This window comes from Primulina eburnea, chromosome 9 (assembly GCF_022965805.1).
Source record: "Primulina eburnea isolate SZY01 chromosome 9, ASM2296580v1, whole genome shotgun sequence".
Classification (NCBI taxonomy): Eukaryota; Viridiplantae; Streptophyta; class Magnoliopsida; order Lamiales; family Gesneriaceae; genus Primulina; species Primulina eburnea.
The window spans coordinates 19,130,933-19,156,230 of record NC_133109.1 but is presented as its reverse complement, the minus strand read 5'-3'; the positions used below and the strand labels follow the sequence as shown (position 1 = coordinate 19,156,230).

The 25,298-nt window shown below is 38.6% G+C and overlaps 1 protein-coding gene across 1 annotated transcript; it reads left to right on the top strand.

The window, feature by feature from the left end:
• Nucleotides 1–2,556: 2,556 nt before the first annotated feature.
• On the top strand, nt 2,557–2,904 carry LOC140840781 (uncharacterized). Its single transcript, XM_073207945.1, has one exon. It carries the CDS (start codon nt 2,557–2,559, stop codon nt 2,902–2,904), a length of 348 nt encoding a protein of 115 aa, XP_073064046.1.
• Nucleotides 2,905–25,298: the final 22,394 nt, after the last annotated feature.

Genomic DNA, 25,298 nt, shown 5'->3' with positions numbered 1-25,298 from the left:
TACGACCCGAGACAACACTGAGGCTCTATATGCTACTGTGCTTTGACTCGTTTACCGGCTCCAGGAGAGTCATCAGGTGGCGAGGTTGGGTACAGTTGCGACACATATAGGAGCCAGTGCATTGTAGTCGGGATTCACCGCTCACCTACGGGTGTGGATATCCTATGTGATCTAATGAAATAATAGTGCATGGAATTTCTGGCCAGAGTACGAGATGTACGTTGGAGAATGAGTTCTCCAAATAGTACACGCGATGCCACTATTATAGTTATCACATAGTTATCGAATTAATATGCAACCCTCGATGAACCAATGGTTGCAGATTCGATCGGGATATATGAGATGAAGGGATTGTACTGTACGTTAATCATAATCGACTGGTTCTTGCAGGCATTATCAGTGATACCTAGGGGATCATGGGGCGATGCTACTAGACGCTCTTACCATGATCCGATGGGTGCAATCAGAAATGAGTTCTGACATTCTTGATCAAGGTGTTGATGAAAAGAATGGGGCTAACTAGGGTAAGCCCGAATAAAGGATTCTGTCCTGAATCACAAAGAGTTGTGAACCCACGGCTAGCTGTATCCCTGAACCATTGAGGGTCACACAAGTACTGGATTGTTTGTTCCCTTTGAGAGAATAAATTCAAGAAGTTGAATTTATATTATATAGTAAATTCAAGGAGTTGAATTTATGATAATTAAATTTTGAGAAAATAAATTCAAGAAGTTGAATTTATGAAATTTGAGAATTTAATTTATTAAACTCAAAAGTTGGGTTTATTAAATATTAAATTTTCGAGGTGATGTAAATTCAAGTAGTTGAATTTATAATTTAAATAATAAATTCAAATGTTGAATTCATAATGTATTTAATTTATTAAGCTCAAAAGTTGAGTTGATTAATTAATAAATTAAAAATGGTGGATAATATGTTTAATGGGCTTGTAGGGGTACAAGTCCAACATATTAAATAATTAAAGTTTTAATGGGCTTTGATTAAATTAATTAAACTAGCTAGTTGGACTAGCCCAATTAATTAAATCAAGCTCATTAATGTTAATTATGTAATTAGGATTATTATTTTATTATAAATAATACCTTGAAACTCTAAACCTACAGACCCACCACAAAAGAATTCGTGAGCCTCCACTACCTTTTGAAAAAGAAAAATCGGCCAAGCTTTTTCAAGAGAGAAAAATATTGAGCCGTCTCTCAAATAATCTTCTCCTACGCAAAATTTCTTTCACATTCTCTAGTGCAATTTGGAAGAGGAACATACTATCTAGTCGTGGACTTGATAGAAGGATTTTTGAAGAAAGTTCGTAGGGAATCATCAAGAGCCAGATCTGTTATACCGGATCGGTTGGTGTCCAAGTGAATTAAATTCACAAAGGTATAATTTCTAACATCCTATGCATGTTTAATTTGTTAAATCATACGAACGTCCAAAGCAATATTATTTTGTTTTTCAAAATAAAATAAAAATTTTAAATCTTCCGCTGCGTTTGGGCGAGTAGAAAACCAGATCCAACTGTGGTATCAGAGCCAGGTTTTCTGAATCGTATGATTTAAATTATATTGAATAATTTGTTTCTAACCACACAAGAAAATTTTCAGAAAAATCGATGCACCATAAAATTATTTTTCGGAAAATTAAAAAAAAAAAAAATTTCGCTATCTGCCTGGAATTGTTCCGGGCAGACCGAGCGCAGGGCTGCGCGCGCAGCGCCCTGCGCGCAGAAGCGCGCAGCATGCGCGCGCGGCGTCCGCGGCCGCAGCGTGCGGAACGTACGTACGCTGTGCGCCGCCCCGGCGCACATGATATATGTGATATATAGTAGTATGCATGTATGTATATTATTATTATATAATATAGTTGCATGAATCCTGCAAACATACAAACTCGTGGCACGCGATTTTTAAATTAAAATGATGAGACAATTTTAAAATTAAAATCCCTCATTTTGAATATGATTCAAAATTTATATCAAATCGAAAAAGTAAAAATTAAAAGAGTTTAATTTTTTCCTTGCCTTCCATCAACCGTGGTTGCATGTTGATCGCTACCTGCGGACAATGGCTGGCTCATATTATTGGGGATGCCTGTACACCGGAAAGCTGTGAATTCCACCGGACATATGATGTGAATTGAGTGGAACTCCCATGACTTCGGCTCATATTATTGGGGGAACTCATGGCGACCGTCCACTATAATTCAATATTGATGGGTTGGTTTGACACGTGAAAATAAACGGCGTCATATTATTGGGCCTTATTAAACATGAGGCAAAACACGCGGAGGTTGCATAGGGATGCAATTGGACTCTACCTTTTTGAAATTATAATTGGCTTATATTATTCGGGATTATAATTGGCTAATTGGACTCTACGTGCCTACTAAGGAAATACGATTTCCCATTTTCATCAGAGGGTGGTGAAAATGTCAAATAGTGGGAGGGTAATTTATAAAATGAAATCCATATTTTATATCTTAGAATTATTTTAAAATTATTAGTAACCTTTATCCGTTTTCATTTTTAGTATATTTACGATGTCTACTTGTAATCCGCTTTCAATCATTCTCGATCAAAACAAACTGACTGGCCCTAACTATCATGACTGGTTTCGAAACTTAAAGATTGTTCTGAACTCCGAAAGGATTGCGTATGTGCTTGATAAGAAGCCAATTAAGGAGGCTCTTCCTGATATCAGTAGGACTGAATTAGCTAAGCTTGAGAAACATTGGGATCATGATCTCCAAGCTAAGAGCTACATGTTGGCTTCGATGTCGAATGAACTTCAGAGGAGGTTCGAGGAGGCGGTGAATGCTGCTGACATTCACCTTCATCTGAAAGAATTGTATGTTGTACACTCGTTCAGAAAGACATGCGACTGTTAAAGAACTCATGACTACACGCTTGCGAGAAGGGACTTCGGTCCATGAGCATGGTGTGAGGATGATTGGGCTCATTGAGAAGTTGGTGGGACTCGATTTGGTTATACCTACTGAGCTCTCGACTGATATTCTCTTGCTGTCTTTGCCTGCCTCGTTCGATGGATTTGTGGTTAATTTTAATATGAACAAGCTTGAGGCCACCCTTGAAGAGTTGGTCAACATACTTACTAATTATGAGGCCACAGTTAAAAAGGAAAAGCATGTTCTTCTAGTGGGTTCTTCGTATGGTACGAAAAAAGGAGCCCCAAATAAAGGCAAGAAGCGTTCTGCCCCTCCAAAGAAGAACAAGCCCAACAAAAAGCCATACAAGAAAGCAAATCCGGGGCCCTCAAAGCCTGACAAGTCAGAACAAGTCTGTTTCCACTGCAATAAGCTTGGACACTGGAGGCGTAATTGCGCTGAGTATCTTGCCCAGAAGCGTTCTGGCCATGGTATGTTTTATATTGAAGTTAATGTTTCTATTAATTCCTCTTCTTGGATATTGGATACCGGATGTGGTTCTCATATATGCAATGATTTGCAGGTGATGGGAAGAAGCAGGAGACTTAGAGATGGTGAGACCTTTCTAAGACTAGAAAATGGAGCAAGAGTTGCTGCCACTGCCATTGGAGACGTTACTTTAATTTTGGACAATAATTTTAAGTTGTTTTTTGAGAGACGGTTTATTTGTTCCTGAATTGGTTAAAAACATTATTTCTATTTCTATGCTTGATAGGGATGGTTATTCTTGTGTTTTTGCTAAAGGTGTTTGCAATTTATACAAGAATGAATGTTTGATTGGAACTGGAGAATTGACAAACGATCTATATAACTTAAAATTGAAAGATATTCCGTTAAACAATGTCCAAACGCATACAAAAACAACAACAAACAAAAGAAAAATAGAAGATCCAAATCCCGCACAAATATGGCACGCTAGACTAGGTCATATTTCTCAAAGAAGGATGCACAAGCTAGTGGGAGAAGGCATGTTTGATTTGTCAGACATAAATTCTCTACCAACTTGTGAGTTCTGTCTAAAAGGAAAAATGACTAAAACTCCATTCAATGGAAACGTGGAACGTGCGCATGGTCTACTGGATTTGATCCACACGGACGTTTATGGCCCGCTAAGTGTTAGCACAAAATTTGGGCATTCCTACTTCATTACCTTTACTGATGACCATTCGAGGTATGGGTACGTTTATTTGATGAAACACAAATCTGAAGCATTTGAAAAGTTCAAAGAATTCAGATCTGAAGTAGAAAATCAGCTAGAAAGAAGTATTAAGGCACTTCGATCTGATCGAGGTGGAGAATACTTAAGTGCTGAATTTTTGGGTTATCTAAAAGAGAATGGGATTCTCTCACAGTGGACTCCACCAGCAACACCACAATTGAATGGTGTTTCTGAATGTCGAAATCGAACCTTGATGGACATGGTTCGATCTATGATGGGATTCACTGAATTGGCTATATCGTTTTGGGGCTTTGCTCTTGAAACTGCGGCAATGTTGTTGAAAAATGTCCATACAAAAGCAGTAGATAAAACACCATATGAGATATGGATGGGAAAAACTCCCAAATATTCTTACATGAGAATATGGGGATGTCCTGCTTATGTGAAGCAGACAGTGGGAGACAAATTGGATAGTAGATCCACTTTGTGCTACTTTGTAGGATATCCAAAGAATTATGTTGGATATTATTTCTATCATCCAAATGAAGCAAAAGTGTTTGTTTCAAGAAATGCCACCTTTTTGGAAAAGGAATTTCTATTAGATAGAGAAGGCAAGATGATAGAACTTGAAGAAATCCAAGATACTCCATCAACTATAGAAGTTGAACCCATTTCCCAAGAACCAGTAGTTGAAGTACAAGCTTCTAGAAGGTCTGATAGGGTTATTAGACTGATAAGTGCAATTTATTGTACTTTTATTACTTGTTTTTAACTTGGAATTTTGTGATTCTTGAGCAGTTTTTATTTGATATGTTGTTGTTTTTGTTATTATAGTTTGGAAGCTTAGAAATGAGAGTTTGGAGTGATATAGTATGAATTAGAAGGTGCAAAGGACAAAGAGACACGAAGCAACAGTGCTCCCGCGCTATTAACATCACTACTCCCGCGCTGCCTGCCGAGAAGAGAGTGCACCCGCGTTGCTTACATCGCCGCCCCCGCGCTGATTGTCGAAGCATGACCGCACCCGCGGTCATGCAAGCGCCGCACCCGCGGTGTCACCTATGCAGCAACAGATTTTTTGGCGAACATGCACCGCACCCACGGTCATGTTAGTACCGCACCCGCGGTCATGCACAGACAACTTCCGGAAATTGTGAAACTATGGTGTGCTGCGCATGGGACTTGAAGACTTTGGTGTTTTGCGAGCAAGACTTGTTGAGGACTATAAAAAGCCTCTATTATTCATCATCTAGGGCATCTTGGAGCAAAAGGAAAAGGTTGGAGGCTACAACAAAGGTTTTAAAGATCAAGTGCATCCTTGGGAAAGTTCTTGCACATCTTTGGATAAAAGCTTCATTTGAACTCCAAAACTCTTGTTCTAAGTTCTTCTTTCTTTACTTTCATTGTTATTTACTATGTTTTGTTTAAGATTTGTGTGTTGTGTTATTTTTATTATGAACTAATTTTTATTTCTAGAGGAACGATGGATCAAAACTAGAAACCATGTGTGATGATTTATGATTTATGCTATATGAGATTTCCTTATTGTTCATTTGTATGTTTCCAATTTTAATGCTTTCAATTTATTGGCCATATCTTGAATGATGCTTATGTTTATAAATTATCACTTGGAAAAGGGAATTTATAAACAAGAAAGGGAAAAATACATTGATAGTATTTTTATAGTTCGGGAGGACATATAATGCTATTGAAGCCATTAAAAGACTTGAGTGCTTATTGTGTTATTTAATTATAGGTTGTTGATGGGGACATTACAATCTTTTATTAGATAATTAGTATCTGCTTAACACTCGGGAGAGGGAGTAGATGATTTTAGAATTCTTGGCTAATGAATAAGAAGGATAAATATAATATAGCTACACAAAAATACACATGGTGGATAGTTGCGTGAAATCGGACCTCTAGATCTTTTATTCCATTGTTGTTCAACTCTGTTTGGTATTACAATTAAATTTATTTTCAAAGCAGTTATTGATGCGAACAAATCTGTTATTTGATTATTCTAAATAAAATCAAGACTATTTTAATTACAAGCATTAATATAAATTTAGAAATACATTCCTCGTGGGATCGACACTTGTACTCAAAATTACATTTTACTATAACTTGACGTTGTGCACTTGCAAGCAATTAAGAAAACACGCAACATAGACCACCTGCAAGATATACGCTTCTTCATGAACAAGGCCATGATGAGTCTTGTGTTGGATGTGATCCAATGAACTTCAAAGAAGCATTATCTGATACTGATTCAACCAAATGGCTTGAAGCCATGCAGTCAGAAATGGACTCTATGTATTCAAACCAAGTCTGGACATTAGTGGATCCAACTCAGGGAATCGTCCCCATAGGATGCAAATGGATCTACAAAAGAAAGCTTGGGGCGGATGGGAAGGTAGTGACCTTCAAAGCAAGACTGGTTGCTAAAGGTTAAACTCAAAGGCAAGGAGTTGACTATGAGGAAACTTTTTCACCAGTTGCTATGTTTAAGTCCATTAGAATACTATTAGCCATAGCAGCAAATATTTTTTCATTGATGAGGTATGGCAAATGGATGTAAAGACTTCTTTCCTCAATGGAGACATCAAAGAAGAAATTTATATATCTCAACCCGAGGGATACACATCAGTAGGAAGTGAGCATAAGGTATGCAAACTTCAGAGATCAATATATGGTCTCAAGCAGGCATCAAGGAGTTGGAACCTCAGATTTGATAGCACTATCAAAGAGTTTGGTTTTGCTAAGAATCCTGAGGAACCGTGTGTGTACAAGAAAGTTAGTGGGAGTGCAGTGACATTCCTAGTACTTTATGTTGATGATATCCTGCTCATTGAGAATGATGTAGGATTATTGCAATCAACTAAAGTATGGTTAGCCAGTAAATTCTCCATGAAGGACATGGGTGAAGCATCCTATGTATTGGGAATACAAATCTATAGAGATAGATCAAAAAGGATGTTGGGGCTCACCCAAGCCACATATATCGATACCATTATAAAACGATTCTCTATGGAAGAAGAGGATACTTACCAATGTGTCATGGTATTGCTCTATCTAAATCAATGTGTCCCAAAACTGATGAAGAGATAGAGACGATGACACGTATTCCATATGCGTCAGCTATTGGTAGTATTATGTATGGTATGATATCGACTCGTCCTGATGTTGCTTATGCTTTGAGTGTTACAAGCAGATATCAAGCGAACCCTGGTCCAATGCATTGGAAGGCCGTGAAAGACATTCTTAAGTACTTGAGAAGGACTAAGAACTTGTTCATGGTCTATGGGGGTGGAGAATTAAAATTGGAAGGCTACACTGATTCTAGCTTCCAATGTGATGTGCGGCTGTCTCTTGGAAAAGTTCCAAGCAAGACACCGTTGCGGATTCCACCACTGAAGCTGAATACATTGCTGCAGCGAAAGAGGCAGTTTGGATGAGGAATTTTGTCCAAGAGTTGGGCGTTATTCCTAATGGAGTTGATCCAGTCCCGGTGTACTGCGACAACACTGGTGCCATTGCGCTAGCAAAGGAACCAAGGTCTCATCAGCGATCCAAACATGTACTGAGGAAATTCCACATCATCCGGGAGATTGTGGGAAGGGGAGACATATCAGTCGAAAGAGTCCCCTCTGCAGATAACGTTGCCGATCCACTTACGAAGCCCTTGCCAGGACCATTTTTCGAGAAGCATCGCGAAGCAATGGGATTAAAGTTTATGGGTAGTTGGCTCTAGGGCAAGTGGGAGATTGTTCGAGTAGATGCCCTACAAGTGAACTGTTGACTAGGGATTTTATTGACTCAAGTGTAATAAACAATCTTTATTTTAATATAATTCATTATTTCATGGTTTGTTATTTCTTTATCTGTATACCCATGTTATCAAACATAGATAAAGACCTTGATTATACTTTAATACAAATGAATCGTAATTCGATGTTGAAACTCGTTTGTAAATACTGTATGATCTAAATTCGTTCCTAGTCGATTCAGCCGCCTAAAACATGGATAAAGGTCGCTTGAGCTCGAGACTAGCATCTGTGATGTTGTGCACTGCATTTCTTAGTAAGGGCATAGAGATGTCCAAACATGCAGATGGGTAGTCATATGATGATTATACCGAACAACCCTCCCTCGGACTTTCCAAGTGGTTATCATTCATCGAGAGGATAAGTCCGTGATTATGATTGTACACCATTAGTCCTTACGACCCGAGACAGCACTGAGGCTCTATATGCTAGGGCTGTGCTTTGACTCGTTTACCGGCTCCAGGAGAGTCATCAGGTGGCGAGGTTGGGTACAGTTGCGACACATATAGGAGCCAGTGCATTGTAGTCGGGGATTCACCGCTCAACTACGGGTGTGGATATCCTATGTGATCTAATGAAATAATAGTGCATGGAATCTCTGGCCAGAGTACGAGATGTACGTTGGAGAATGAGTTCTCCAAATAGTACATGCGATGCCACTATTATAGTTATCACATAGTTATCGAATTAATATGCAACCCTCGATGAACCAATGGTTGCAGATTCGATCGGGATATATGAGATGAAGGGACTGTATTGTACGTTAATCATAATCGACTGGTTCTTGCAGGCACTATCAGTGATACCTAGAGGATCATGGGGCGATGCTTCTAGACGCTCTTACCATGATCCGATGGGTGCAATCAGAAACGAGTTCTGACATTCTTGATCAAGGTGTTGATGAAAAGAATGGGGCTAACTAGGGTAAGCCCGAATAAAGGATTATGTCCTGAATCACAAAGAGTTGTGAACCCACGGCTAGCTGTATCCATGAACCATTGAGGGTCACACAAGTACTGGATTGTTTGTTCCCGTTGAGAGAATAAATTCAAGAAGTTGAATTTATATTATATAGTAAATTCAAGGAGTTGAATTTATGATAATTAAATTTTGAGAAAATAAATTCAAGGAGTTGAATTTATGAAATTTGAGAATTTAATTTATTAAGCTCAAATGTTGGGTTTATTAAATATTAAATTTTGGAGGTGATGTAAATTCAAGTAGTTGAATTTATAATTTAAATAATAAATTCAAATGTTGAATTTATAATGTATTTAATTTATTAAGCTCAAAAGTTGAGTTGATTAATTAATAAATTAAAAATGGTGGATAATATGTTTAATGGGCTTGTAGGGGTACAAGTCCAACATATTAAATAATTAAAGTTTTAATGAGCTTTGATTAAATTAATTAAACTAGCTAGTTGGACTAGCCCAATTAATTAAATCAAGCTCATTAATGTTAATTATGTAATTAGGTTATTATTTTATTATCAATAATACCTTGAAACTCTAAACCTACAGACCCACCACAAAAGAATTCGTGAGCCTCCATTACCTTTTGAAAAAGAAAAATCGGCCAAGCTTTTTCAAGAGAGAAAAATATTGAGCCGTCTCTCAAATAATCTTCTCCTACGCAAAATTTTTTCACATTCTCTAGTGCAATTTGAAAGAGGAACATACTATCTAGTCGTGGACTTGATAGAAGGATTTTTGAAGAAAGTTCGTAGGGAATCATCAAGAGCCAGATCTGTTATACCGGATCGGTTGGTGTCCAAGTGAATTAAATTCACAAAGGTATAATTTCTAACATCCTATGCATGTTTAATTTGTTAAATCATACGAACGTCCAAAGCAATATTATTTTGTTTTTCAAAATAAAATAAAAATTTTAAATCTTCCGCTGCGTTTGGGCGTGTAGAAAACCAGATCCAACAATTACATCATATCACATAGGATATCCACACCCGTAGGTGAGCGGTGAATCCCCGACTACAATGCACTGGCTCCTAGCTATATGTGCCGCAACTGTACCCAACCTCACCACTTGATAACTCTCCTGGAGCCGATAAACGAGTCAAAGCACAGCCCTATCATATAGAGCCTCAGTGTTGTCCCGGGTCGTAAGGACTAATGGTGTACAATCATAACCACGGACTTATCCTCTCGATGAATGATAACCACTTGGAAAGTCCGAGGGAAGGTTGTTCGGTATAATCATCATATGACTACCCTTCTGCATGTTTGGACATCTCCATGCCCTTACCAAGAAACGCAGTACACAACATCACATATGCTAGTCTCGAGCTCAAGCGACCTTTATCCATATTTTAGGCAGCTGAATCGACTATGAACGAATTTAGAATATGAGTGTTTACAATGAGTTTCAACATCGAATTACGATTCATTTGTATTAAAGCATAATCAAGGACTTTATCTATGCTGATTGCATGGGTATACAGATAAAGTATAACAAGACCATAAAAAGTTAAATTATATTAAAATAAAGATTGCTTATTTCACTTGAGTCAATAAATTCCCTGGCCAAACGTTGGTTTGCAGGGCATCTATTCTAACAAATGAATTACAAAGATTGTAAAATGTTTGTCACAATAAACATCTATCTACTCGCCTTATTTCTTGGAAGTGGGTATTAAGATTATCTGGAATTTATTATTTTCTCGAAATGAAGCAAATGCAATAGAAATAATATTCAAGTATTCATACTAAGCTCAAGAATTCGCCTCCTTTTGATTTCTTATGTTCTGAGATATCTTGAAACCTTTATGTTAGGTATAATCTGCATATCGATATATATATATTTTTTCATCATGTTTAGGTGACACGTGTAGATTTCAAGAAAGCGAAATACAAGGTAATGTTCAAAAAGGAAGAAGGCGCTCCAGAGGGGCTTTACATGTGATGATTCTGGGGTTGACAAAGAGGAAGAGGGACGTGGACTCGTGAATACTCAGTCATTTTAAAAGCTTTGTGAGAGATATAGTTATGACAAACTAGGAGGTGTTATATTTGGCAGCAAAGTTAAGATTCTATGCCAACGACATTCACATCTGTTCTTGACATGTTTTATTCAAAGTTCTAGTTATCAATGGCAAAGGGAAGAAACTGCGAGATCCAAGATGAACATTTGATCCTCTCATGTGAACTTAAATGTTTATTTTCAATAAATTTAGCAACGATTTTATAAGGTTTCATTCTATTCTATTTTTGATATTCACTCAATCCCTACAACGCACTTCTTGTTTGTGAGGCTCGGGGTCGAAGAAGGCGGAGGGTGATCAACGGTGTCATGAGATTGAACGGACAATGAGCGGTTCTTGGTAGGCTTTGATAGAGATTAATCCCTGCTCTTCTCATTCATGAATGGGGTTAATATTCATGTACAAACGTAAATTAAGGCTAGAGATATGTACAATAATCAAGCTAATAATAAACATAAACTAAGCCTAGAATATTGCTAGAATAATGTACAAGTATGATTTTAAGCCTAGAATATTGCTAGAATAATGTACAAGCATGATTTTAGGATAGAATAATTGTATTATCTAACACACCCCCGCAGGCGAAGCGGGAGGTAAGCGGACGCTTAGACTATCCCGAAAATCATCAAACAAAACGCGCAGAAGACCTTTGGTGAAAATATCTGCAATCTGATATCGTGATGGAACATGTAGGACACGTACTTCGCCACATGCAACTTACTCATGAACGAAATGAATATCCAATTCAATATGTTTAGTGCGCTGATGTTGTACGGGATTACTGGATAAGTAGATCGCACTGACATTATCACAGTAAACAAGTGTAGCTTTTCGGAGAGGACAATGAAGCTCAAGTAGTAAGTTCCTGATCCAGCAAGACTCTGAAACAACATTAGCTACACCTCTGTATTCGGCCTCGGCACTAGACTTCGAAAGAGTCGGTTGACGTTTGGACGACCATGAAATGAGGTTGTCGCCGAGAAAAACACAACAACCCGAAGTGGATCGGCGAGTGTCGGGACAACCTCCCCAGTCCGCATCTGTATAAGAGACCAATTTGCCAATAGGAGATGTATAAAGATGTAAGCCGAGCATAAGAGTGCCCTGAATGTAGCGCAAAATGCGCTTAAGAGCATGCATATGCGCATTCTGTGGAGCATGCATTTGAAGACAAACTTGTTGCACTGCATAAGATATATCAGGACGAGTGAACGTGAGATATTGTAGTGCACCCGCAAGCTGTCTGTATTTTGTTGGATCATCAAAAGGAGCATATGTAATGGCACCAAGTTTGGACTTAGTGTCAACTAGAGTAAGGCACCTGCTATAGTTGGTCATGCCAGCCCGTTCTAGTATCTCCTCGGCATATCGTTGTTGCGAAAGGAAGAGGCCATTCGTATGTTTTGTGACACTAATCCCCAAAAAATAACTCAATGGACCAAGGTCCTTCATGGCGAACTCCGATTCCAAAAGGGACATGATAGACTTGCGAAGATTATCGGAGGAAGCTGTGAGAATAATGTCATCAACTTATAGTTGAATATATGCAACATCAAAACTCTTCCTGTAAATGAATGGTGAATGATCATATTTGCTGTGAGAAAACCCAATGGAGGAGACATAGTCTGCAAAACGCTGATACACTGTTTCATGGAGATGGCCATAGAGAGATTTTTGGCCATAGAGAGATTTTTGTAACAAGCAAACATGATCAGGATATTTGGGATCTTTGAATCCCAATGGTTGATGCATATACACTGTTTCATGGAGATGGTCATGTAAGAAAGCATTCTTGACGTCAAGCTGGTGAATTGGCCAAGAATGTGATAAGGCAATGGTCAGAACAACCCGAATGGTAGCAGGCTTAACCACATGACTAAATGTTTCATCACAATCCACACCTTGCTTTTGAGACCTGCCATCACCTACAAGACGGGCTTTATACCGCTCAAAATCACCGTTAGACTTCCGTTTATGACGAAAAATCCACATAGAACGAATAACATTCACATTAGGTGGACGAGGCACTAATTTCCATGTTTTATTTTTAATAAGAGCATTATATTCATCTATCATTGCATCCTTCCAATTTGAGTCATGGAGAGTGTTTACTGGATTTTTTGGTACGGGTGTAATGATTTTAGTGGTCGTGGAGCTCAAATTAGTGTCATATTTGTGGTTGGGTTTAAAAATGCCATGTTTACTTCTAGTCGTCATTCCATGAAACACGGGATGAGTAGTATTCGGCCTGGGTGAGGATGTGTTGGGCTGTGATTGTAAGTTTGTCCTTGTAGCGGTGGTAGGTAGCATAGAACTGCTGAATGGGTTCAGCTGTGCCATGGGGTGAGGAGAATTTATTTGGGTCATAGACTGACTTGTAAAAGTAAAGGGGATAGGTGGAGCTTGAGAGCCAAATGGGGCCGAAACAGAATGTGGGGCTGGAGATGTGACAGTGCTAGGCTGATCCGTAGACTGAGAGTGATAGGATGAATTTTTTGGACTATGGTTGTGCATTTGATGAAGTAGAAAAGGAGGTATGCCATTGTCTAAGAATTCGTATTCATGAGATGAAGCAGTATGAATCTTGGAGAATGGGAATTCATTTTCAATAAAATGCACGTGACGACACACAAAAATTCTTCCGGTTGACATGTCATAGCACTTATAACCACGATGGTTATGAGGGTAACCTAAAAAAGCACAAGGGGTGGAGCGTTGTTGTAGCTTGTTAATTTTGGAGGAAGGAAAAAGGGGAAAACACAGACAACCAAAAACGCGGAGATGAGAAAAGGAAGGATCTTGTTTATAAAGAATATGAGTTGGAGATGAGTAACCTAGAACTTTGGCAGGTTGAACATTGAGAAGGTAGGTAGCCATCTCAAGTGCATGGTGCCAAAAGGAACCCGGAATTGATGCATGTGCAAGGAGAGTGCGAATTATATTATTGATTGATTGAATATGTCTTTCGGATTTTCCATTTGGAGGTGAAGTGTAAGGACAAGAGAGACGAAGTCGAAGGCCATTATCAATGCATAATCTTTGAAATGAACCATTAACAAACTCTGTACCGTTATCACATTGAAAAGTTTTGATGGGTCTTTCAAATTGAGTTTTGATAAGAGCATGAAAAGCTTTGAAGTATGGAAAAACTTGTGATTTTTTAGCAAGAGGATAGGTACACAAGAATTTACTAAAACCATCAAGAAAAAGAATATAATAGTGATGCCCACTTGAACTTGAAATAGGTGAAGTCCACAAGTCACTATGAATAATATCAAATGGTGAAGTAGTAACAGAAATAGAGTCAATAAAAGGCAACTTTTTAAGTTTACCAAGAGGACAAGAGAAACATGATTGTTTTGAAGCTTTATTACAAGAAATTAAATTGCTTTGACAAAGAGAATGTAAAACATTGTCTCCCGGATGTCCAAAACGATTATGCCACAGGGTAGAGGACAAAGCCGTGAGAGCCGAGGGGGAGAATGATTTAGTGGGTTGATTATTTGAGAAGATAAGATATAGATCGCCCATGCTTTCACATCTCATTATTTTGGTCCCTGTCTGTAAATCATTCACAGAAAATCCAAAAGGATCAAATTCTACAGAAACAGAGTTGTCGGTGGTAAATTTACGAGCCGAGATTAGGTTTTTGATGAGTTTAGGAGCATGTAACATATTGTTTAAGGATAAAGGTGGGTGAGGTTTAGGCAAAGAAGTACTTCCATGACCAATAATTGGAATCAAATGGCCATTGCCAACAACAATATGATGATGATTATTGCTCGAATTAAAATAAGAGGAAAATATACCTTGATCCGCCGTCATGTGAGATGTCGCTCCGGTGTCCATGTAGTAGTTTCCATCTGGCTAAGAGAGCGACATGGTGTGCATAGCTGTCTCGACATCCGTAGGAATGTATTCGGCATTAGACGGAGCATAAGAAGCTGTATAAGCCTGCTGAGGCCTTGGGCCAAGAACACCAGATGCCCTATTAGGGTAATTTTTCCTAGGTTGTTGCTGCCATGGACTAGAAGGAAATGGGCACGGTGGAATGGCCCATGGAGCTCCCCATTGTTGTTGTGCCCAGTTTCCCCAAGGAGTCTGCCACTGCCAGGGACGTGGCAGCTGTGGGTTTGTGGCAAAAACAGAATTTCCAACGCCATTGGCGGCGCCACCACCGTTATTCCCTCCACGGTTGGATTGGTAGTTACCTCAGCCATAATTTTTCTTTTTGTTCTTGCTGTGTTTATTATTATTCTTGCCGGCAGTATTGGGTGAGTGACCATCATCCAAGGGTTGAATGCCATTTGCGGTGGCTAGTAAGGCGGTGGCGCCACCACCCTCCTTGGCTGCAGCGCTTTTAATTGTTCTTTCCCGCAATTTAAGGCGAGACCTGCAATTTTCAAAGGTAGGCAAAGGATCCTGATTCTGAATGTAATCAACAACCCCAGAGTAAGCCTCCGGTAACCCTCCCGTGAGCTTAAGAACGAGACGGCTGTTGGTCACATGTGCATCGACGTCGGCTAATCTACCGCCAAAGATTTCACATGATTACAATAAGCATCAATGGATGGAAAAATTGGAAAAGTCGACAGCGGCCAATTCTTCTTCGAGATGAGTAGCACGAGAGCCCTTATTGTCACGAAATATGCCCTCTAAACTCACCCATGCAGCCTCTGCAGAATCATCTTTAAACAAGATGGCATGAAGTAAATCAGGAGAGATTGTACTATAAATCCATTGCAAGACAGCGGCATCGAGACGCCGCCAAAGTTCAGGCTCAACGGCCTTTTTGGCTTCATATATCTCCTTTTCTTTAGTCTCCGTTGGGGGATGAATGTGTTCAAGGAGATTATGAACCCTAAGTTGAACTTTGAAAAGTGCAGCCCATGAATGGTATTGACCGGTCTCATTATCCAATGTGATTGGAATGACTGATTTCACATTGGTTATGGAGAGGGCATGATGAAATTTTTCTTTGATTTCAGACATGATGAGGATGAATGGAAAGAAAAGAAGTTAGAAAAACAGAGGTTTGAGGGCTGCGTGAGTAAGGAGAATCCCAGGAATTGAAAATCCTAGAGCTCTGATACCATGATAGAAATTAATCTCGTGCTCTTCTCATTCATGAATGGGGTTAATATACATGTACAAACGTAAATTAAGGCTAGAGATATGTACAATAATCAAGCTAATAATAAACATAAACTAAGCCTAGAATATTGCTAGAATAATGTACAAGTACGATTTTAAGCCTAGAATATTGCTAGAATAATGTACAAGCATGATTTTAGGATAGAAGAATTGTATTATCTAACACGCTTCTAGGAAAAGGGAACATGAATTAACCGATCTTGGAAGGAGAGGAATTCCAAAACTGTGCAGATATAATACTGTGCAGTTGAGGAGGGTTTAAAAGATTTGATAGGTACTACTCATACAAAAAAGGTGCATCTTCTTTTCGAGAGCTCGTCATGAAACGACCTCGATTTTTTTTTCTAATCATAAATCATAAATTCTAAATACTAAACTAAATAAAATAATTCAACCTAGTCATGAATCATAATAATTTATCAATTTAAATCTAAAGGTGATGAATTAAAATCCTAAATCATCGGCTACCCGAAAATTCCTAAATCGACCTTTGAAAAGATCGGCTAACAATAAAAATAAAGCATAAAAATATCTCTAATAAAAATCATTAGCAAAATCTTTAAATCATAAATCTATCTAGCTAGTGCGGAAACATAAAGGCCCTCAGGTGTGTACTGCTGTACTTGATCGACTCAATCGTCACCACCTCCAAAAATCATCAAATTCTGTATCATACAAACCTAGTGAGTTTAAAGACTCAACACGTTCTAAACATAGATAACAAATAATACATATACATCCACATACATTTAAAAATCATATTTTTATTTAAAATAATCTTTTGAACATAAATAAACCATTAAAAATTATTTGAACATAAATAAATCATAAATAGTTAAATCATTTTAAAATAAATTTAAGCATAAATAAATCTTTTAAAAAAATCATTTAAAAATAGCTTTAATCATTATCATAAATCATATATAATAAAATCATTAAACTCGTAAAGCTTTCAATCATATATCATTTTGTGCGAAGTTTGATCCTTGAAAGTGACTAGCTTTCATCATTTGGTCGACTGCAGTCTTAGTTCCACATGGTCCATGGGGGTGTGCACTAGGCTCCACCGTGGAAATACGATCGTCGGGTAAAAAGACCTTGGCCCGTAAACGGGGTCCCTCTGGGGCCTTGGCCCGTATATGGGCTCCCTATGGGGTCTTGGCCCTCACATCATCCCCACAAGATCATATATCATATCTTGTGTCACAGTCAATTCACATCCCTCAAAATATTTTTTTTTTCTTTAAAAATCATAAAATAAGACAGCTTTCCAAATAATAACATTTTAGACAGTATAAATTGCACAGCTTTACCATCAATCGTAAAAATACATATTATCATCAAATCATCATAATAAATTATAAAATATCATTTTACATGCATTTTTATCCTTCAGGACGCTGCCAAGCATTTTCGTATTTTTCCTAAGTGTAAAAAGACCGTTTTTCTCCTGGACGTAAAAATTCTAGAATTTATATTTTTCTCACTTTTTAATTACATGGAATTATTTTAAATAATTATTTAAGCTTACATGAATTTTCTCATATTTTTATTTGACTTAATCGATGACTTTTAATTTAATCTTTAAATGTGATGTATTAATGTATTTTAATCCCGAATTAAACCAAACCTCAGTATAAAATTCCCAAATTAAAAACTTAGACTTTTAATAATTATTTAAGCTAAAAAATAATTTTTTCATAATTTTATAAGGCTTAAAACTAGGTGTTTCAATTAATTCGTTAATTAACGTTTTGTGCGGCGATTAAATCCTGGAAATTCCAAAACTCATTATTTTGATCCTAAATTTTAAACATAACATTTTTAGTATTTATTATACCCTTAGGAGCCATGAACAGCACCCATGGACCCATGGTTCTATTTTTTTATTCTAAAATTCGAAATATTGACACCTAATCAAAACCACCGAGCCATCTCCCAATTTACTCGAGCCGCGCCCAAGCCACCTTGAGCCAAACCCTAGCCAACCCACCTAGGCACCTCCCTGACCAAGCCCGGCCCCTAGAACAAGACCATAGCTCAACCAAACTCTCCTGGAACCAAGCCACAAAAATCTGTGCGTGATCCCTTGCTTGCCCAAGACTCCTATTGACCCTAGGACTCCTCTAGCCGTCTAACCACTGACCACCCACGAACCTTACTGACCCTAGGCTAGTCCCAGACCCGAGCCACCCCAAGCCCAATCCCCTGAGCCACACACGAAACCCTGCACGAATACAGCAGCCTCGCGCGTAATTAACCTCCTGCATGCGCTTCCACATTTTGGCTCAGGCTTTGCTGGACAAGCCACACCCCTGAACCCAGACCTTCCTAACCCTCACTGGACCATGCCCACACGCAGCCAGACCAGCCCAGCCCCTAGAACCCGGACGCGAACCACCCTCACGCGAACAGCAGCTTACCCGCATGTGCTTCCCTCTCGTGTCGCTCGCTTTTGGCTCGAGGCACGCACCCAACAACTCCAGCCCCTGTCCCCACCCATGCCCATGACCCTAGGACCCTGATGAACAATCTAGCCCAGCCCCTAACCGAGCTGCACCACCTCCTTCCCTCGGCTGCCTAGTTGCGTGCGCATGGGAGAGTCCTAGTTAACTAAGACTCTTCCTTAGCCACCACCCTCGACCCTAGCTGCCCTAGGACCCTACCTAGCCTTCGGACCTGACCCTGGCCAAGTCCCCCCAACCAGCCCTGGCCAGCCCCCAAGCCCCATGAAAAAGGAATGGACCACTTGAACCATACAGAAGACAAAGCTCCAAACTCACAGTTTCTTTTGTTTAAAAAAAATCCTAAGGTTTCAGCCTTGTTTTCTAATTTATTTATCATGTTTTGATCATATTCCAATCATCTATCATCCTAACTTGGCAGCGTATCGTTGGATTAAAAAGAGTTTTTCATAGAAACGTAAAAACGTCGTATAAACGTTATATCGTAAAAATTATCGAATGCCTATTTTTTTCATGCATAAACAATTAAATCATGCATAATATGATTTGTATGATGTTAAAATAGTTTAGGAAACGTGCCTTTTCGTTTTAGAACGCTCGAATAAACGATCTTTGGCGATGGTACGATGTTGGACGACCGGACGATGAAGAACTCCTAGCCTTTTCTTCTCCCCAAATTTTCAAAATTGTGGTGTGTGCTTGGTGTGTGTTTTACGGCTGATGGGTGAAGAATTGTGGTGTTAAATGGCCTAGGTTTAGCTATTTATAATTTAATTAACATATTAATGGGTTTAGGTTTTGGGCTTGCAACTTAAGGGTAATTGGGCCTACTTAAATTAATTAAATTGGACCCAATAACACTTAATTAAATAGAACATAAAAGTTTATAAAATAAGTTTCCCAAAAATTATATTTTTGATATTTTAAAACTCCTTATTTGCCCAAAACCAGCTTCCCGGGAAAAATCGAGCTCGATTCTTAAAATAATTCGAACTCTACCATTTTTAAAAAATTTAAATCATTTTTAATCATATTAGGAAGCCTTACCATTATTTAATGAAAAATACATATTCTTGTCTTGGTCGTCCCCGGTCTCCTTTTCTATGCCTATTATCGAATATTCGGGTAAAATCCTTATTTTCATGAAATCATGTCATATAATCATTTAATCATGCAATTTTATATTTAATCATATAGTAGACATCATGTTAGCATTTAAAAGAAATTAAATAAAACAATTAAGCAATTAAAATATTTTTGCATGAATGTGGTTTACGTGGACTGATTTTTCGGACGTTACACATCATATAAAGCCTCTAAAGTTAAACATGTTTGGCTTATGGTAATTTTGATATGGGTGACCCCCTGGGAAGTTTCTTAGGGTGCGTGTGAGTGAAGACATAAGCACGATAGAAATACTCATCTTGATACAATGGGAACAGTCGTCGAATCTGATACGTTACGTTGTGCATTACTATTGCATAATCCAATGAATGTATTTAATTGAAACTGTTGTGAAACTAAATTAAAATAATTTAATTACGTATTTAACTTTGATATCTTGTGGTTTACTTTCATGATTATAAATGTGATTATCATATTATGGTTATAATTGCCATATAGTACTAAAAAGACTTTATTAATTATGTTGATTTTTTCTTTTTTTTCATAAACACATATGGCAAAAACTTGTGTGACACGGTCTCACGGATCATATCTGTAAGACGGATCTTTTATTCTGGTCACCCATTAAAAAGTATTACTTTTTATGCTAAGAGTATTACTTTCTATTGTGAATATGGGTAAGGTTGACCCGTCTTACAGATTATGATCCGTGAGACGGTCTCTTATGAGACCCACTCAAAACATATTGAACAAGTGGAAATATTAACAATTCAAGGGGAAAAATAAAGTAAATAATAGTACACGCGTGTTGAATAAAAAATGTTTATAATTGAAAGGGTACAAGGAGACCATAGCTCGAGAGGTCATAATTCAAGGAAGACAAAAAGGAAACAATATAATAGTCGAGATTCTCCATCGTATTTATTGCTCCAAAAGGTGAAATCGCTCACCTTAGGCACCCCTCACCTCCGGCCCGACATGAATGTGAGAGGAGGTAAAACATGGTGACTCAGCCAACCAGCAGCAGCTAGACCATATGCTACGCCGCGCACAAGGAGCTCCCCTCATTGGAGGGAATTAAACTCCCACACTGCCGTTTGCGAGACTCGATCCCTGGTCATTGCTCCAAGATTCACTGCTGCTGACCAACTGAGCTAAGCCCATGCGGGCTATTCCATCGTATTTATTGCCATCATGTCACATGGTTATTTACTTAGACTTCTTTTGTAACGTACCGTACTTTTACTACTTAAAATTTACGAAAAAATTTCTTAAATAACATGAACGTTCAAAATTCAATAAAAATACTGTACGTCTCCCATTGTCGCAACGAAAGATCTAAAATAAAGTTTGACAAAAGCGTTTGAACATTTTCAAAAAGACGTAAAAACATGGCGGTCCTCGGGTTTAGCCTCCCGCTCAGTCCAAGCCTGCTCCTTGGTCCCCACCTCCTGTCTCCTCATAAACATCCTCACCTGCATCGATCAAGTCTAGTGAATCTAAAGACTCAACACATATAAACTGGTAGTAACGAATAGTATATAATAAAATCACATGCAACTTTAAAATAGGACATACATACTTAAAACTTGAACTTGCTTGATAAACCTGAGCATACATACATACATACTTAGACGTGCCATAAACCTTTCTTAAACATGCTTGCATACTTGAACATACATGAACATACATACTTCATCATTTTGCGTAGAGGATGTTTCAAAGCAAGTGACCCATAACATATTTCATCTGATCAGACTAAACCACAGTGATGGGCTGACAGGGACGTATCCACTGCCACATACATGAGATCCTCGTTCATGATTTAACGGGCTGATTGGTCCACGTTCATAATTTAACGATTTCCAATCACGATCTAAACACGTTCATAATTTAATGGGGAGGAGAGGTCCTTGGCCACGTTCACCGACTTCCAAACTCATTCATAATTTGGTCACAAAACATTTAGCATACCTCAAAAACTTGAAATATTTTCTTTTGCACGTCAACATACTCACTTGGTGTTGAGGGATTCGTTGGATTTCACTTGGGGCCGCTACTGCACATACTAACATGAATTTTAAATACTTAACTTGCATGTCTTAGACGTAGGTACTCGAGCTCACCACCAAAGTGAATAAGTAGCTTATGACATTCTAGTTCGCTCCGGACTTGACCTCGTTTAATCATCGTACTAAATCATGACATAAAACCACAAAACAAATCCTATATTTTTACATAAATAAATTTTTTAACCATGGTGCTAAACCATGATATAGAACCCCGAAGTAAATCCTAAAAAAAAAAAAATTGTTTTTTTTAAATTTTTTATTTTATTTTTTATTTTAAAGGGGTACATGGACCCCGTGTAGGGGTCCGTGTACGGGTCAGGGTAGGCACTGGAATTTCGTATATTTGAAGAAAAACGGACACGGACTCCTCGTAGGGGTCCAAGTAGGCACTGGACTTGCAAACTCACGAAAATTCACTAACTTATTCATTCACCCTTTCAATCTAAGCCTAAGGACCATGAACCAACACCTCAAAACTCATCCTAAGATGTTATTACACTAATTCAAACCCATACAAACACCCCGAACGTTCCAAACATCGACAAGTAACTTCAATACAACAATAACCCGCAATTCGGCATCGTTTCGCTTCCTATGACTTCTATTACATCCCAAGCCAATCCCGACCCAAACGAATCACCAAATAACACCTAAATACATTTCATAACATATCTAAATGTAGTAGCACAAGCCCGTCGATGCCCAACGAAGCCTCCAACAAATAACTTCAAGAACATATCACTAACATAATTTTCAGGAAATGCAATTTGAGCAGTCCCACCAAAACAGTCATAACTCACTCAATGTTTATACAAATAATTTAAATTTTATATCAAATCGAAGGTATCAAAAAGTTCTACAATTTTCACGTTGAAAGTTTTCTTAGAATCACGACCGAGAAGTCGCAGTTTTAAAAATGATAGCAAAAATGAGTTTTCAGATCTAAAATTATCTCAAAACTGATCCGAACCGTTTTCCGCTCAAAAGACGAACGTCACACATATATTTTTATGCATAAAAAATGCAACACATAATATGACATGATCGATGCAGCAAAAGAAAGATTATACGTGCCTTTTAATGATAAACTTTACCGACACGGCGATACCGAAGTGGAGAAAGAACCGAGGTTGATCCGGGACAATGGTGGCTCGATTATCTTGCAATAAAATCGTCGAAAACTTGCTGGAAAATAGAGGGGAAGGGGGCGGCTACTTGTTCTCTCAAGAACCCTAAGTTTTCTTTTTTTAAAAATCTGAAAATGAATGTGTAGGTGTGTTGTATGTTTTAGTGTGTGTAAAAATGTGTAATGTGTGTGAGTGTGTGTGGGTTTTTTATTAGGAGAAATTAGTGCTAATTTAATTGATAAAAAACTAATAAAGGTTAACCCACACTAATTTTAACAAGACTCTTAAATTAAAATAATAGCTACCAAAATGCTAATTTTAAAAGTTTTAAACTCTTAAAGTTACCAACTAAATGATTTAGGCTCAAAGATGCTAAAAGTAAATAAATTATTTAATTGCCCCATCCTCAACTTCAAATAAATTACCACACTTTCAAATTGCCAAAAATCGTCCCCGGTCTTTTCCTCTATCTCGCCTCGAATAATCGCCTGAAACATGAAACTCGAAAAACATTTTAACGTGCATCTCATAAACTCGAATAATTTAAAATAATGCATTTAAATAAATCTTGCATGGCTTAAAACTCATTTTAAAATTAGTTAAATGATTTAATAATTAAATAACTACATGGGTTATACGCGTACTGAATTTGGGCACTACAGTTCCTCCCCCACTTATAAAAATTTCTTCCTCGAAATTAAGTCTTACCGAACAATTCCGGGTAGCGGATTCTCTTGTCAGCTTCAGTCTCCCAAGTGGCCTCCTCCACTGTCTGCTTTAGCCACCAGACTTTGACCAACTTGGTCACTTTGTTTCGAAGTCTACGCTCCTGTCTGTCTAGGATTTGGACGGGTCTTTCCTCATATGACAGGTCTGGAGCCAACTGCAACGGCTCGTAGCTCAGAACATGCAAAGGATTAGCTAGATACTTCCTTAGCATCGAGACGTGGAACACATTGTGCACCCCGGCCAGATTCGGCGGAAGGGCAACATGATAAGCTAGTGTCCCAACTCTGTCAAGAATCTCAAACGGCCCAATAAACCTCGGACTTAGCTTGCTTCTTTTCTCGAATCTCATAACACCCTTCATGGGCGCTATCTTTACAAAAAAGTGATCGCCTACGGCAAACTCGAGATCTCTCATTCTCTTATCGGCATAGCTCTTTTGGCGACTTTAGGCGGTCTTCATTCTGTCTCGAATCTTGACCACCATATCTGCAGTCTGCTGAACTATCTCCGGACCAAGTTCTGCTCTTTCACCAACCTCATCCCAATGAACTAGTGATCTGCACTTCCGTCCGTACAACGCCTCATAGGGGGCCATAACTATAGATGCTTGGAAACTGTTGTTATAGGTAAACTCCACTAGAGGTAAATTTGATTCCCATGTTCCCTGGAAATCGATCATACAGGCCCGCAATAAATCCTCCAAAATCTGAATCACTCGCTCAGACTGGCCATCTGTCTGTGGGTGAAAAGCTGTACTGAAAAGCAATTTCGTCCCCATGGCTGCATGTAAGCTCTTCCAAAAAGACGATGTAAACCTTGGGTCCCTGTCGGACACAATAGAAACTGGGACTCCATGCAATCGGACTATCTCCTTGATATAGAGCTCCGCATACTACGTCACGGAGAAAGTCGTCTTCACTGGCAAGAAGTGTGCTGACTTCGTTAGTCGATCCACTATAACCCAAATAGAATTAAATCCTCTGACTGACCTTGGCAGACAAACCACAAAGTCCATGGTAACATTCTCCCATTTCCACTCTGGGATGGGGAGTGGCTTAACCAATCCTGCTGGCCTCTGATGCTCTGCCTTCAGCTGCTGACAAGTGAGGCATTCAGACACAAATCTGCGGATGTATCTCTTCATCCTTGGCCACCAATACAGAATCTGTAGGTCCTTATACATCTTGGTACCTCCTAGGTGAATAGAATACGGAGATGCGTGTGCCTCTGTCAGAATATCCTCTCTGATCGAATCAACACTAGGCACCCATATTCTATCTCTGTACCTCACAATACCATCTGACACTGTGTAGAGAACACTTCCTTGGCTTCATCCTTCAGCCTCCATTTCTGCAACTGCTCATCTGAAGGCCGATCTGTACGAATACGGTCTAACAAGGAATATTGTACTGTCAGATTAGACAGCCTCGGAGCTCTACCCTTGCGATAAACTTCTAAACAAAACTTCTGAATCTCAGATTGAAGAGGTCTCTGCACTGACAACTGAGCTATGACTGCAACTTTCCGGCTCAAGCCATCTGCCACTACATTAGCTTTCCCCGGATGGTAGCTAATCTCGCAGTCGTAGTCTTTCACTAACTCCAACCACCGTCTCTGCCTCATATTCAGTTCTTTCTTTGTGAAGAAATACTTGAGACTCTTGTGATCCGTGAATATC

Bases quoted from the DNA above. Each gene is read 5' to 3' on its own strand.
- LOC140840781 (XM_073207945.1), top strand. From the start codon at position 2,557: ATGTCTACTTGTAATCCGCTTTCAATCATTCTCGATCAAAACAAACTG.